This window comes from Ascaphus truei, chromosome 4 (genome assembly GCF_040206685.1).
Source record: "Ascaphus truei isolate aAscTru1 chromosome 4, aAscTru1.hap1, whole genome shotgun sequence".
Classification (NCBI taxonomy): Eukaryota; Metazoa; Chordata; class Amphibia; order Anura; family Ascaphidae; genus Ascaphus; species Ascaphus truei.
The window spans coordinates 68,101,223-68,116,958 of NC_134486.1; the positions used below are offsets into that span (position 1 = coordinate 68,101,223).

Genomic DNA, 15,736 nt, shown 5'->3' on the forward strand with positions numbered 1-15,736 from the left:
TATATTATAATATAGTGCATACCCTCTTGTGTCTGTTTATATGTACTGCAACAACATTATATACTGTATATAGAGCCAGACTTTATCCTCAGAAGTCCGTTAAATATTTATAGATCCGTCAAATTGGGTTAACGTGACGATAAGTCGGATGCATATCTTACACAGGTGATTAACGTTACAATGTCCTCGCATTCACCTGAAAAATAGCGGATCTTTAAATGTTAACGGACGTCTAGCTTACTCATATGCAAGTCATATGCAAATGAGCCCATTACCTAACAACGCAGTCATATGCAAATGAGCCCATTACCTAACAACGCAGTCATATGCAAATGAGCCCATTACCTAACAATGCAGTCATATGCGAATGAGCCCATTACCGAACAACGCAGATCCTCAAACCTCCGTTCATGTTAGCGCATAGAAATAACACTACTACAAATAGGTCACATCAAAACGTGCCGTTACTGACATCCAGACTGCCCCACACCTCTGGAATGCCCTGCCCCTCAATACCCGACTAGCACTTTCTCTATCCACCTTTAAGACCCACCTTAAGACACACATGCTTAAAGAAGCATATGAGTAGCACTGTGGCTAATACTAGACACATGATATATAAAGCTTGGCCCCCTGCAGACGCACTTACCAGATTGCAGTCCTACTGTCTCTGTACGTTCTTCCTACCAATTAGATTGTAAGCTCTTCAGAGCAGGGACTCCTCTTCCTAAATGTTACTTTTATGTCTGAAGCACTTATTCCCATGATCTGTTATTTGTATTTTTATTTATATGATTGTCATTTGTATTACTACCGTGACGCGCTATGTACATTAATGGCGCTATATAAATAAAGACATATGTAACCCCCTTTCCCTATGCCTATGGGAAACCGTGGGCAATTACGCATGCTGCTGTTACCTGTGAGGCTCACAGGAGGCCCAAGCCTCAGTTCCGGGGGAGTCTGGGGTACTATTTCTCTCTCTCTTGGTGCAGCGCCTCCACCTATGAAGTGTCACGCCCGTATGCCCGCAGACCTGGCAAGACCCCAATACTGAGGTGGGAACGGTATTACCACTTAAGTGGTACCCACATGATTGTACTGAGTGTAGGACTTAACCATTTAATTACATGCGTCATACAAAGATATATATGATGGAACATAGTAATGGCAGAAACACAGATACATCTGATATTATGTAATTTTCATGTAATGAACTATACTATGCTTTTTAATGACTAGAGGGAATGTAGAAAATGTGTGTGGCCTACTATGGTATATATGTGTATACTCAACTAGCTGATATACCAGGCGTTGCCCGGGATTTAATTTTCCCGCTCCCCCTCTGTCTCCGCTCCCCCCTCTACCTGGTATCTGGCGTCAAATGACACAGCGGGGTCATGTCACGTCACATGACCCGCGTTGCGATGGCGACGCGTCACCAGAAGTCATCAGAGAGGTGAGTTAGAGGCCTCGCGCACTCCCCGGCATTTAATTTAAATGCTTTGGGGAAGATTGTGGGACCTCTCTAACCGCCGCACCCCCTGCTCTAAATGACGGTCTCTGCTAAAGACAATAAAGATGAGGAGAGAGAAGTGGGTTCAGGTTGTGTAGACTTCTGTTCAGCAGAGATATCACACACAAGGGTTTAGCTACTAACCCGAGGATATCAAACCCGTTATCTTACCATAAAATTATTATTTTTAGTCTAAATATCAGATTGTTGTGAAAATAAAGTGTCAATTTAAACATTATTACCAAGCTATTATTTTGGTCCTAAGGGGCACTGCATCTGTAAGTGTGGATTAGGTTGTTTTTGCAATGATTTCTTGATGTGAGTAAAGGTTAGGTAGTGGTGGCGTGAGTCCACATTATATATTACACTTTATATTCTACAACATGTGACATATTGCTTTGGTAATCATGGAATGTTCCTTATTAGTATCTAGCTTTATTATTCATTTTCTGAACGCACCCGCCTCCATGTTATTACAGCTCTCTGCTCTCTACCGCGCTACCCACCAAGCGTACATCACGCCCACACAAAGGCCGTGACGCAATGACGCCGGCAACGGGTTGACGTCATCAAAGCGGAATCCGCGACATCATCCCGTTGACGGCCGAATTAATTCAGTCCAGAAGCGTCACTGACTTCTTCGTCCCCCGGATGGCGCTGCCTGACGGGTCTCACCGGCCGGGTTAGAGCTGCTTGGCTGGGCGGCCGGTGCTCGGTGAGTGATTGTTGCAGGTGATTGGGGGGAAAGGTGGGGTGCGGGGGAATACGTTACAAGCTGCTTGGGTTTTATTCTTACATCAGTATCAATATTAAAACTGCGAGAACACTACAACACATCCGATGTACACAACTGTTATTCAGGGGCTAAGTGTGGGCTTGTGTATAAGGGAAGAAATTATATTTCAAAGATCCCATTGTTTTGTTTTAGAAAATCCCAATAGTGCTGGAGGGGGATTTCCCCAATAGTCCCCGGAAAGGTAATGTGCACAGATACATACACCCCTTATAAATGGGACTGCGTCTCAACCTCCAACATCTCTAATTATTTACTGTGCTGCTTTGGAGTTGCCCGCTCTATATCTCTGGTGCAACAAGCTGGGACCAAGGGGTTGTCTCCTCAGGGCACTGAGCACAGACCAGGTTTCTGAGGCAACAACCGAACGTTATTGCTATGCAAACTATGTGCAATCACCTGTGTGCAAGTTGGCTGTGTCCCCGCTGAGCGTGCTGTGCGTTCGGCGCTTGGCGCTTTTACTTCTTGTACTCGTTATGTAGACGCCCCCGCTCACGCGGTGCACGCTTGTGCACGCACGCTCTCCCAAGCTTGGAGCTTGAGGAGACAAATGTGACTTTGAAGCACGCTCAACATGCCCCCAATCCACCCCACTCCCGCTTGCGAAATACACAGGACACTCGGCGCTCATGCTTAGAGAGTTGGTGACGTCACCACTCAAGCATGAGCGCGGTCAGCACCAGCGGGGACGCAGCCTTATGCCTACAACCTGGTGTGGTTCTTGGGATCTGAGAACCACTACCTCCTTATGACAGTCATTGAATAGCACATGGGTGACATGTTGGTGTGTCTTATGATCTGTGAATGCCATGCCTTTCTTGCTTGGTTGTAGGGGTGACTGTCAGATTACCGAGATCTGCAGCCACAATCATGAGCCACTATTCATTTAATTTAACATTTGAGACGATTCCTTTTTAAGAAATGTTTTTGCACATTAAATTATCTTCCTAACAACTTATTCTATTTTAGAACAGAAATAAGTAAAATGGAAAACAGTGCCGTTTTGTTGGAATCTAAATCGCTGCCAATCAACTTTTTGAATGAAATGTATCAACTTCAACTTCTTGGACACCTTTGTGATGTAACTGTGAGAGTGGAGGACCAAGGTACCAGAGTGGAGTTCATCGCTCACAAAGCAGTGTTGGCAGCATCAAGTAAATATTTCAGGGAGGTGTTTCTAAACGAGAACATCTTGGATGGCGCTGATGCAGATATATTGCTAAGTGAAATACAAGCAGTGGACTTTGCTTCATTTCTTGAGTTTATATATACAGCCAAGGTTGAGGTAGAAGAAGACAGAGTGCAACGGATGATCGATATAGCTGAAAAACTTAAATGTCTGGATCTAGCAGAAACCTGCTTTCATCTTAAAAAACAGATGCTGGAATCGGTGTGGTTAGATCTACAGAATATCTCAGAAGATCAAGAAACTGAGGAAGATATAAGTACATTGCAAATAAATTCCTTAGCTGAAATCCAAACATGTCCAGAAGAAGATCCACAGATCACAAATCCTGTTCCCCTCTTTTCTGAAATTTCAGCTGAAAAAAGTACAGATGGGGCATTTACCAACACATCACCTGCAAAGACTGAGGAAAATGTGGAAAAGAAGAAAGATGCCATAAAAACGTCACATCAAAAATCCAGAAGATCAAGTGGACGTTTAGCTGGAAAAAAGGCTGTTGTTGAAATCCCTAAAAAGAAGTATACAAGAAGGCTACGGGAGCAGGAGAAAAATGCAGAAGTTGATAGTGGTGTGAATGGCATTAGAAAAGATAAACTTATAGACATGGAGGAGCAGAAGGAGGATAGTATAAAGGCTGAAGATGATGATGATGATGACAGCCATTGTGAAATGGACGAGAGTTGTAAAAAGGACGACGAAGATAATGACCAAAGTGGTGAAAATGTTACTTGCCCCATCTGCAAAAAAAAGTTTTTGGATGAAAAAAGTTACTTGAAACACACAAAATATAATCATGTGGGTTCTAACGAAGCAGTTTATCGTTGTGACATCTGCAAGCAGACATTTGCTAATCGGTGCAATATGAAAAGCCACCAGCGCCATGTTCATAGCAATGAGCGTCAGTTTCCATGTGAACTCTGTGGTAAAAAGTTTAAAAGGAAAAAGGACATAAAGAGGCACATTCTACAGGTTCATGAAGGTGGTGGTGAGAGGCATTTCTGCCAGCAGTGCGGAAAGGGTTTAAGCTCCAAAACTGCTCTGAGACTTCATGAGAGAACTCACACAGGGGACAAACCGTTCGGATGCACACAGTGTAATGCCAAATTTTCTCAGACATCTGCACTTAAAACACACATGAGGTATGATCCGACTTCATAACATTACATTCTTGTAGGAAAAGCATAAATCTAAGTAAGGGGAAAAGGTTTATCTGTTAATTTCTATTTCACAAATTGTCTTACAAATGCTTACACTGTGAATCATATTAGCAATGGGTGTGTGTGTGTGTGTGTGTGTGTGTGTGTGTGTGTGTGTGTGTGTGTGTGTGTTTTTGTCACTTTTACCCACCATAACTTTAACTAAGTATGGTAAAACCTATCCTGCTTCATTTTTGCATAGCCAGTAAAACCAACTCCACACTGATGAGACCATTTAAGGTCGAAACAGCTGTCTGTGGGTGGGTTTACTGGCTATGCATCTTAACCCTGGCTGTGCTCAAAGCTGTGATCATGCAGGAAGCTTAAGCCTATAGGGAACCATGTTAATGGTTTTGAAGCAAAAGGTGGCACTGTGCTCAATTGCATGTCATTTCCCAGAATCCCTTGCTCAGTGGAAGTGCTGTGTGCTGGGTGATAATGGTGAAAGGCGGGGTTGCAGACCTGTCTAAGACATGCAAGTGAACATACTGGAATATATATATATAGATATATATCTATCTCAAATGGAAATATTCCTGTATACTCACTTGCATGTCTTAGACAGGTCTGCAACCCAGCCTTTCACCATTATCACCCAGCACACAGCACTTCCACTGCAGCAAGGGATTCTGGGAAATGACATGCAAATGGGAACACAGTGTCACTTTTTGCTTCAAAACCATTTTTAACATGGTTCCCTATAGGCTTAAGCTTGCTGCATGGTCACAGCTTTAAGCACAGCCAGGGTTAAGATGCATAGCCAGAAAACCCACCCACAGACAGCCGTTTCATATATAGTGTTCGACAAACCTATACTTTTGCTCGCCCCGGGCGAGTGGATTTAACCCCCGGCCGAGTAAATATTGGCCCAAGCTGCACACGTTTGGTACTAGGTGGCGAGTAGATTTTTTGGTGATTTGTCAACCACTGTGTGTATATATATATATATATATATATATATAATCAAAAAATAAATAGATGATACCGTTCTGTGGCTAACGAAATGCTTTTATTTGTGCGAGCTTTCGAGATACACTGATCTCTTCTTCCTCGCCGGAAGAAGAGATCAGTGTATCTCGAAAGCTCGCACAAATAAAAGCATTTCGTTAGCCACAGAACGGTATCATCTATTTATTTTTTGATTATTGAAGCTCGGCTAACACGGTACTGATACCTCTACATGTGTATATATATATATATATATATATATATATATATATATATATATATATATAATTTCTCCCCAAAAAAATAAGTGTATGTAGATAGCTATAGCTGTTTGATATAGCTATCTATATCTGAAAAAATACCAGGCGCCTAAAATTTTCCTTCCCACGGCACCAGTGCTGTGCACAGTAATTATTGACCTGTCAGTCACAGCTGCGACTGGCAACAGCGCTCCCCAGCCGCATCAAAGCCAGTTCTGGCGTGCTGGGACTGTTTGTGGCGGTAATTGACCGGTTAAGTCACCGCCGTGGAGTGGGCAGAGCAGGAGGCAGAGGCTGTGCGAGGGCTGGGGATGGAGCTAGTCAGCCCTCCTGCTCTTAATGCACAGTGGCAAGGGAAGGACTGTCTGTGCCTGTGTGAGCGAGTGTCTGCTTTCTTCTTTCCCCCAGTTTGTTTGAAACCCAGAAACTTAATCTATTTCAACAGCTGCAGAAGGGGACAAAAGTGACCAGTTACATTATGCTTAAATGAAATATTAACACTGGCCTATCAATTTTGTAATGTGACGAATCCATAAATATTGAGTAATTTATGATGTTCTATATGCTAAACTAGGAATCATTTCACATGTTTTTAGATAACTGGGACATGTTAATTGCTTTTTGTTATCAACTGATGTGTTGAAAATAATTTTCAGTGGAAGTAAGGCTGCGTCCATAGTCCGCACGATGCAAACAAAAGGCCGTACCTCAGTGAGGACGGCCATGATTCCCGGGCAAGCAAATGATTTGATTTTGTCGCGTGACGGCCGGGTCACGTGAACGGTTCAGCCAACTGTGGGCAAACCACTTACGTAACGTCACGGGCACGCCTCCGCCACGGCTCCCCTTCATGCACGTCGGGAATTCTACAGGCCATGGATCGCTTGACGTACAGGCGAGCGCGACACCATGCGCTCCGTCGCACGCGCCTACTATATCCGAGGCCGAAGAATCAGAGGACTATTTTGTTTCAGAAAATATAGTAGTGTGATCTCTCATTAAGCACCTAAACTGCTACTACTTTTTCTTCCAGAATTCACACTGGTGAGAAACCGTTTGTCTGTGAATGCGGCGCAAGATTCACACAAAACCACATGCTCATCTACCATAAAAGATGTCACACGGGTAAGACGTTTGTGAGATGCAGAATCATGCTTTCTGTGTTACGTACAATGCATACCCATTTTTTCAGAACTGTGACCGGCAAAATGGGATTTTTTTGTTTTGTTTTGTTTTTTTGTATTTAATATAATATATATCTTTTTACAGTATTTAACACTTATCTTGCTCAAAGTCTGATATATCATAGTGTGCCTGCATCAGTGTTTTCTGAATGTTGGTCTAATAAAGTGGTTCTTCCTTTTCTCCCCTCACGGACCCCCCTAACCACAGTGTTCAGTTGCTGAGGCACCCCTACAACAGGACAGGGTCACAGGACAGAGACTGTCGCAGGAGACAGTGGGGGGAGTCAAGGAAGTCAGGGGGGGCAGAAAGTCACAGGAAACACACACAACAGGACAGTCACAGAAAACACACACACACACACACACACAACAGAACAAATACACACAAAACTGAGACACACAGCCTCACCTCTCTACTGCCCATGCTGCTTCCTCCTCCTCCTCTGCTTGGCCACACCCCTGACACCTCTTCCGGATTAGCTGCATTACCCAGCAGCAGCCAATTGGGATAGAGGAAACTCCCCTGCTCTGGGAGATCAGGAAAATCCTGTGGCACCCTTTTGATCCTCTCATGGAACCCCAGGGTGCTGCGGAACCCCGGTTGAGAACCACTGGTCTAATATATAAATGCAAGAGATATTGTCACAGCACTGCCAAGCCTTTAAAATACTGTACATATTAATTCAATATTCTTTTAAATAACAAGCAGATAGACAGGGCCGCAGACAGATTTCACAGGGCCCAGGACTAGAGTTTCGGCGCCCCCCACCCCCTTCTGTCGGTGGCCTTGCCTCCCCCCCTATCGCACTTCCTCCTGAGGTCATTCATCTCGCTATGTATTTCTCTTCCCTCCCCTCTTCTTCTCACACACTCCCCCCTCTCACTCACCCACCTCCCTCTTCCACCCCCTCTCCCTCAATCCACACACATAATACCCCCCTCTCCCTCAAAATACAATACCCTCCCTCTCCCTCAAAATACAATACCCCCCCCCTCTCCCTCAAAATACAATACCCCACCCTTCCACACATATACAATACCCCACCCTTCCACACATATACAATACCCTTCCCACACATATACAAAATAACACACACACACACACCCTACCTTTGGGGTGGTTTGAGGCACCTGGTGCCCCGGCTCTCCCCAGCTGCTGCCAGGTGCCTCTCCCACGCCGGGCCTCCTTTCTGCGAGAGCGGGCTTCTCTCCTGCCGGTGCGAGTTGGAAGCAGGGCCTGCTTAGAATTCGTGCTCTGCTTCCTGCGAACGCTGGCGGGAGAGATTCCAAGCCTGGCAGGGAGGGCCCACAGCAGCTGGGGAGAGCCAGGGCCCGGCAGCCGACAACCACAGGTCTAGCAGCCGGACGCGGAAATTGGGTCTGGACAGGCCCAACTTCCAGCTCAAGCTGGCCAATCCCCCTGCAACCTATGGCAGAGTTATTGCTCGTAAGCCAGTAAATAAAGGAAAGTCTGAAACTTTAACATTGTATACATTGGCTGTCATCAATGATGCCAAGATTTACTTTTAAAAATAAATGCTGGTCCATATTTCAATAAAGAGCGCTTTAGGTAGTGAAATAGACATTGCTCTGCAATATTGTCATAGGAAAATGTAACCACTTGCAGCTCCAAGCTGCAAATTGGAAAAATATATAGGAATTTGAATGGCTCAAAAGGATGCACCACCCAATTTTAGATTTATGTATCAATGTGGGGCCTTGGAATCTGCCTCTGAGAAGCAGGGCGGCCGACAGCTTTCCTGCCAGGCCCTGCCCCCAGTCAGCAACTCTACTGGTGGGGCCTACAATGCATTAAACTCATTGTGTATGAGGCTTATGTCGCAGCAAAGACTGGATGCACATGCAGGCAGGCTAGTTTGTAACATTTTTGTCCCTCGTCTTTGTGTCTTTTTTTTTTTCTGGACATAGGCAACCTAACACAATTTGAGGTGGGAATGTTAAAGTGTGACTAGTAATTTATAGTGTTAAAAAACTAATCACTGGGCTACAAAGCAATTTGAGTGAAGTGACATAAGTTTTGCTAACTTCTATCACTTATTAGTGGCCAGCTCCCCCCCCCCTTTGAAATGACATCTATATTCACAAATGTAGTTTAGTTTAATTTTGGTTGTGAATGTGGAATTAATGATATAAAACTTTTTTTTTTTTTAATTTTAAATCGTTGTATATTTTTACTTATGTATTTTTGTTGTAAATCTGTTGTAAATATTTTGAACTGGGTCTACTAAGAAAAAGGACCTGCTGTATTTTGTTCTGGATTTGCCACAATTTCCTGTTTTTTTTAATCTTGTAGGAGAAAGACCTTTTATGTGTGAAACCTGTGGGAAGAGTTTTGCATCCAAAGAATATCTAAAACATCACAATCGAATTCACACCGGCTCTAAACCATTTAAATGTGACATCTGCTTCCGAACCTTTGCGCAGAGAAATTCCCTTTACCAGCACATTAAAGTTCACACAGGTAAAACAAAAAAGGTCAAGCTGCTGCAAAGCGAATTATGAGCACCATTTTATTTCTTCTACAGAAATTGGAACAGTTCAATGTGTTACAAAGCTGTTTTTTTTTTTTTTTTATTATTATTTATTTTTGTAATATATATCTCTATATATCTTCTGTGAATTTCCACGTGATCCGCTTTATCCAATGGGGCAAACATTGGGCCAAATTGTATTACGGCAGTGATCTGTGTGAGAGGTTACATATGGGTGATTTATGCCTTTTTTTTTTTTTTTTTTTAGCAAAAAATCTGAGCACTAGAAAATGTTGTTTGGGCCATTTACATGGGATTGCACTTTTTAGGGTGACTACTGTTGTTGATCAGTACAAGTTTGTAAACCAAACTTGCAATGTACTGTATTTATTTTTTATTTATTTATTTATAAATAAAATATTTTACCAGGAAGTAATACATTGAGAGTTACCTCTCGTTTTCAAGTATGTCCTGGGCACAGAGTAAAACAAATAATACTTGGTTACAAATACAGTTACATAAATGAGCAGGGTATACATTATATACAAGACGTTGCGTGCACAGTTAAAGAAAATATATATTATGGGCGTATGAAACAGTTACAGACCAGGTTAAAATGTGAGACAGCCTTAGATTTGAAAGAAGGCCTCTTCCAAACTTAAGGGGTTAAACAACAATAAATCTACTGTATACTACTTTATGGCTTGGTCACTGTACTGTTCTTGCGCTCTTTCTCCCTAAGGCCTCGGGTATGGTCAGCGCTTATGCGTTGACCCGTGCGGAGGCGCGCTGCTGCTCGGCACTGAGCCCCTGCAGCCGCAATGAGAGCGGCTTTAGCAGGGGCTCGCGCACGCTTGCGGAAGCGTGTGTCTCACCGAGTCTTGATTTTCCTGCTTGCCGGAGCGCAGGGCCGGTCACGTGAGCGGTTCGCCCAATGAGGGCGAACCAGCTTCGTGACGTCACTGGCCCGCCCCCTGACGGCGCGCTGTGTAAGGCCAGGGGAAGCACCGCTTTCCCTGAGCCTCAGCACTGTTAAAGGCACTATGTCCCAGGCCTAACTAACCTACAATGAAAGCAGGAATTATTGTATATTCTGTGGCTGTTGTTGCTATGCTATTTGTAGTTAAGCCCTTGCACGTACATTTGCAAAGTGATATCGCATCACAATTCTGAAATGATCGCTTGTGTCCACTAGCAAGGTCTCAAACTCCAGTACTATACGACAGCATCAATAATAACGAATTATCATATTAATATTTTAGGGGTCACAAACTGTAATAAATATAAACATAATTGTTCTATATAGTAAATAGACCTCAGCGCCTTGATATTTATGATGTGTGCAGTTGTTATGATTTATTATTATTATTTTAATATTATGCTGCAGCAATCCAGAGATGTTTTTTTTTTTTAATTCTTTATATAACTGATTTTTTTTTGAGGGGGGGGAGGTTTAACTAAGTCAAAATGTATAGGATCTCATATCAGCAGCCTTATTGATTGCAACTTTAGGGGAGCCCAGGAAAGGATGGGGCTCTTGTTACTAGACCAATAAAGCTAACATTTTTGCCAACTATTGCATTCTGAACAAATGCAATGGTGCATGGGGAAGAATATTAAGTACACACTGTTAATAAAATGTCATTCTGCTTTTAGGAGAACGTCCTTACTGTTGTGATCAATGTGGAAAGCAATTCACTCAGCTGAATGCCTTGCAGCGGCACCATCGCATACACACCGGAGAAAAACCCTTCATGTGCATTGCATGCCAACGGACATTTACTGATAAATCCACTCTCCGGAGGCATACATCAGTAAGAAACGTATCCCTAACACTGTTCTTCACTCCCTCTGATCATAGAGAGGCGATGGGAAGCACTAGGGTCCCTGGCATTCCACTTATGTCTGTGGAACCTTTTTTATTTTCTGGGAAAATTAGGTAGAGGGGCAAGAAAGAAAGGAAGGCGGGCTACCAAAAAACAGGTGGCTTCCGGCCTCTAATTCATGTGGCACCTGCTTAAAGCAGCAAAACTACATCTAAACCTTTTCTTCTTTTGTATATGTAAAGCACGAGACAATGTATAATTCTACATTCTTACCTAAGCTGGTAATCATTTGGTGCTTGTTATAAATCTGTCAAAATACTGATTGTGTGGCTAATATAATGGTCGCCTTTCAGTTTCAAGCAATCGTTCAGTCTAACTCAGCAGCTACAATGTATCATAATATTAATATGGTAACATTGTCTATTGTTACAGTTTACAGCTCAAAGTGCTGGGAACATTGGCAACAAATGATCACAAACAGGGAAGTGTTTGCAAAAATCTTGCACTTTTTGTAGGTGGGCTAAAGCCTGCTATAAAAATCAAAGAATGCTTTAAATGCATTACAAATAGCATTAAGAGGAATAACAAAACCATCACTATCTAATTCATACGGAACTGATTTATTTAAAAAAAAAAAACATGAGATTTCACACGTTTTGCTGCTTTAAACTAAAATGAGAAAATAATTACATTGAAACTATGGAACCAAATTAAATGAAGTATACTCCCTCACATGGGTTCATATTATGAGGGTTGGTAATTTAATAAACTTGCATATTTTTCACAAAGCGCAGGGAAAATTTCCTATTTAAAAAAAATGCAGTTTTACACAGGATTGAAAGTGCATATTTTGTTTTTCCAGGAAACAAATGTCTATTTGCAAATTCCTTCATAAGTTACTATTTTTTTAATATACTGTATCTTTCAACAGCTGCCATATATTTAATGTCTCAAGCAAATATTTTTTTCATATTGCAAAAGAAAAAAAGTATGCTTGAGGCTAAACAATATAAGTAAAAGTATCCAAGATATGGAAACTAATCATTTGTTTCCTGGGCCAGATGTGTTATCCGGTGATCTATAAAAGTACAGGCATACCCCGCATTAACGTACGCAATGGGACCGGAGCATGTATGTAAAGCGAAAATGTACTTAGTGCTTCACTTTACCTTTTTTCCACTTATCGATGCATGTACTGTACTGCACTTGTCATATACGTGTATAACTGATGTAAATAACGCATTTGTAACAGGCTCTATAGTCTCCCCACTTGCGCACAGCTTCAGTACAGGTAGGGAGCTGGTATTGCTCTTCAGGACGTGCTGACAGGTGCATGCGCGAGTTGCCTTTTGGGCGATATGGCCTTACTCGTGAGTGTCCTTAAACCGGGGTATGCCTGTAGTGAGTTTGTACATACCAACCTGTGATGTAGTCTCTCCACTCTTGAACATGATTCTTTCATTATTGAAAGGAAGATGTTGGAAATACAGGCCCATTTCTATTGCGGTCTTGTTTCAGTGCACTTTAGATACTGGGGGAAAAGAAAACAGAATGTGGAGGCAGGGAAGGGCAGGAAATGTGAGCCCTCTACAGTTTGATGGTTTGACTCTGAAACTATTACTCTAGGCTCCTGCAATGGAGGAAAAAGCAACAGGGTACTTGTAACATATTAAAGACGCAGAACTTCAAGATTATGGCAGGTCATTTTTCAGTTTTGCCTTTTGTTCCGTTATTTCATATAGCGGGGGTGGCCAGCCTTTTTTCAGACGGGCTAATAAATGGGCACATTTTTGGGCGGGCAGTTAAAGTGCAGCGGAGTTGGGGAGAATGGCAGACTGTGTGGACCGGGCAGTGCTGCTGACAGCTTTGCCCTGTGAGCCCCTCCCCACTCTCACATATTCCCCCTCTCTTTTGCCACCCCAGCATCTTTCTCTCCCTCCCCATCGAGTTGATCCTTCCCTCACCTTTTTCAGCTGCTCCCTGTCCCTAGAACATGCTTCAGCCCTGTTCTCTGCCCCCTTTTTGAAACTCTGCCCACTTGGCAGAAAGGATTTCCCCCTCTGATACCTGCAGATATTGTGTGGAAAAGAGGCCATCGTGGGCGCGACGACAGACTTTACGCAGTCGCTGGAAGTCAAGATTTTGATTTCTTCAGCTATAGCCACGTGAGCAGTTCAGCCAATGAGGGTGAACCGCTCACGGCCACGCCCTTGGTCGCCCTCTCGTCTTCTGCACCAGAGTGCAGGAAACGCTATAGGGATGGCTGACGTCACACGGTCGCGTCGCCTTAACTATAAACGCAGCCATAGCCTGCAAGTGATTATAGATAACGTCATTAGCTACCTGCCATTTTGTAGATGTTATACCTTTTTTATTGCCGTAAGGGAATATCCCAATACTAGTAGCACATCATACTCACGATGAGCAAGTATTTAAAAAATATATATGTATATTTCATTACCAAACATGTTTTGCGGTTTTTGTTACAGATTCATGACAAAAATACACCGTGGAAGTCGTTCCTTGTAGTTTTGGATTCTGCATCTAAAGGTGAAGAGGGGCAACAACCAGAGATCAACGAAGAGGATTGTGAGGAGGAGTCTAATACTTCCGAAAAATTGACGTTCTCAGAAAATGGCCTCTATCAAAATGTGACTGTTGTTCCAGCAACTGTGGATATCATGCATGAAAACAGCACTACCTCTGTCATAGGCTGCAAGTCAGACTGTACTATCATACCTCAGGAAATGTTTATTGCTACCACTTTACACCACCTAACAGTTCTCCATACACAGACTGAATCTATTCCAGCTATGGTGAACATGGAATGATTTGAACTGACTGTAAATTAGACCTAGTCTGCAGTCGGTCGCTAATGCCAGTGTTTAAAATGACTAGCAAAAGCATGATTCCAATGAGGGATAGATTTGTATTTCACCTGTTACCAGCAGCATCATAGTTTTTAGATTTCTGAAGGAACAATGTATCCTCATGTTCCTGTTGGATCTTATGATTCTTTATGCCATCTGTTTTATATCAAATTTTTTTTTTTTACCAGAATCAATTCCCTACATACTGTAAATAAATGTCCATTTTAATCTCTATTTCAAGTAAAACTACATGAGTGGGCAGAAACCTTAATATAATTTAGTTGCAAGTAGCTGTAGAGTAAATAAGTCCTTTGAATCTTATGGTGCAAAATGTTCTATTTTGCCCGTCATAAGATGTCACAATGTTTTTGTTTTATGAAGGAATAACAAAGTTACACAAAAGGTCTAATTGCATTATTGAAACTGAAATGTAGGGCTGATCTCATGGCGTCGCTACGTGTGCGCGATTGCGTCCACGCGCACTTTCAGGTCTCTTACCTGAATCCCTATGGTGGTTTCTTAAGTGCTCACGGTGCTGGGCGCGTCAACGCTGCTACATTTTGCCGCCACAACTGAAATTTCGGGCTGCAGTCGCGTGACAGCATCATGTGAGCTGGTTCAGCCAATGAGGGCAAACCAGCTCCATGATGCGTTCACCACGCCCCCCATCACCACGACAGCTCTCCTGCAGCTAGCGCACACGGTGCTGGGGCTGCAGGGGTGTGCATAACTGCCTTTTGTTTTCCATAGTTGATGCTAAATTCGTTTGAGCCAAAAAAATTGTGAATTGCAGGAATGCAGACTAAAAGGATACAGGTAGTCCTCGTTTTACAACGTTTCGCTTTCCTTCGGATGCGTTTTCTGATGCGTTTTCTGATGGCGCATAATGCAGTCTAAAAATTAATTATCCGCCGCAGTTTTCGCGTATCCGACGGAAATCACCGCCAGTCACCATGGATCCCGCTTTCCGACTGTCCTGTCTGACGCGGGTTTGCAGGACGCATTGTGTCGGAAAAGCGAGGACTACCTGTACTGACTTCTCCTCAGTAAGCAGTTAGGGAGAACTGCTGCTTTGTTTTTTATAGGATTGGAACTGGGAGTCTCCACACTTGGCATGTATTATTTCCAGCTTGGGCGTCCCTTCCCAGTTACAAAGATGCTTGCAGGGACCTTTTTTTTTAATTTATTTTTACTGGTGAAGTTACCAGAATTACTACTTGGTTTTCAAAAGGCGGTTTAAATGGCCATCCATTAGGAAGCTGCAACTTATGTTACACTTCCCCCAGTGGCCCGAGACTTGGCAGACATTTTGTTTCCTCTGGAGGGTGATGTAAAACTGGTAACTTCCTGTTCCCACTTCAATGCCCTTGCGCTCGTTTTCTAGTTAGCATTCAACCTTCACGTGTAGAGCTGACCTCGAGCTACACAAGAGGAGAACCCGCTTTCAGAATAACAATCACGTGAT

General features: G+C 43.0%; 1 protein-coding gene and 1 long non-coding RNA gene across 3 annotated transcripts in view; one reads left to right on the forward strand and one right to left on the reverse strand.

Annotated features, from left to right (window-relative positions):
- The window catches only part of LOC142492840 (uncharacterized), an 80,487-nt gene extending 78,328 nt beyond the window's left edge, over positions 1 to 2,159 (reverse strand). The window contains exon 1 of the long non-coding RNA XR_012800916.1: positions 1,976 to 2,159. This is a non-coding gene — a long non-coding RNA (uncharacterized LOC142492840). The remainder of the gene's footprint in view (positions 1 to 1,975) is intronic.
- On the forward strand, positions 2,079 to 14,505 carry GZF1 (GDNF inducible zinc finger protein 1). 2 transcript variants are annotated; one of them, XM_075595987.1, is made up of 6 exons: positions 2,079 to 2,231; positions 3,279 to 4,634; positions 6,933 to 7,024; positions 9,398 to 9,565; positions 11,232 to 11,389; positions 13,891 to 14,505. In XM_075595987.1, the coding sequence occupies exons 2-6, from the start codon at positions 3,295 to 3,297 to the stop codon at positions 14,230 to 14,232; spliced, it is 2,100 nt and encodes a 699-aa protein (XP_075452102.1). In that variant the 5' UTR covers positions 2,079 to 2,231; positions 3,279 to 3,294; the 3' UTR covers positions 14,233 to 14,505. The 2 variants fall into 2 exon arrangements, with proteins under 2 accessions (XP_075452102.1, XP_075452103.1); XM_075595988.1 differs by having other exon boundaries at positions 2,086 to 2,248.
- Positions 14,506 to 15,736: the final 1,231 nt, after the last annotated feature.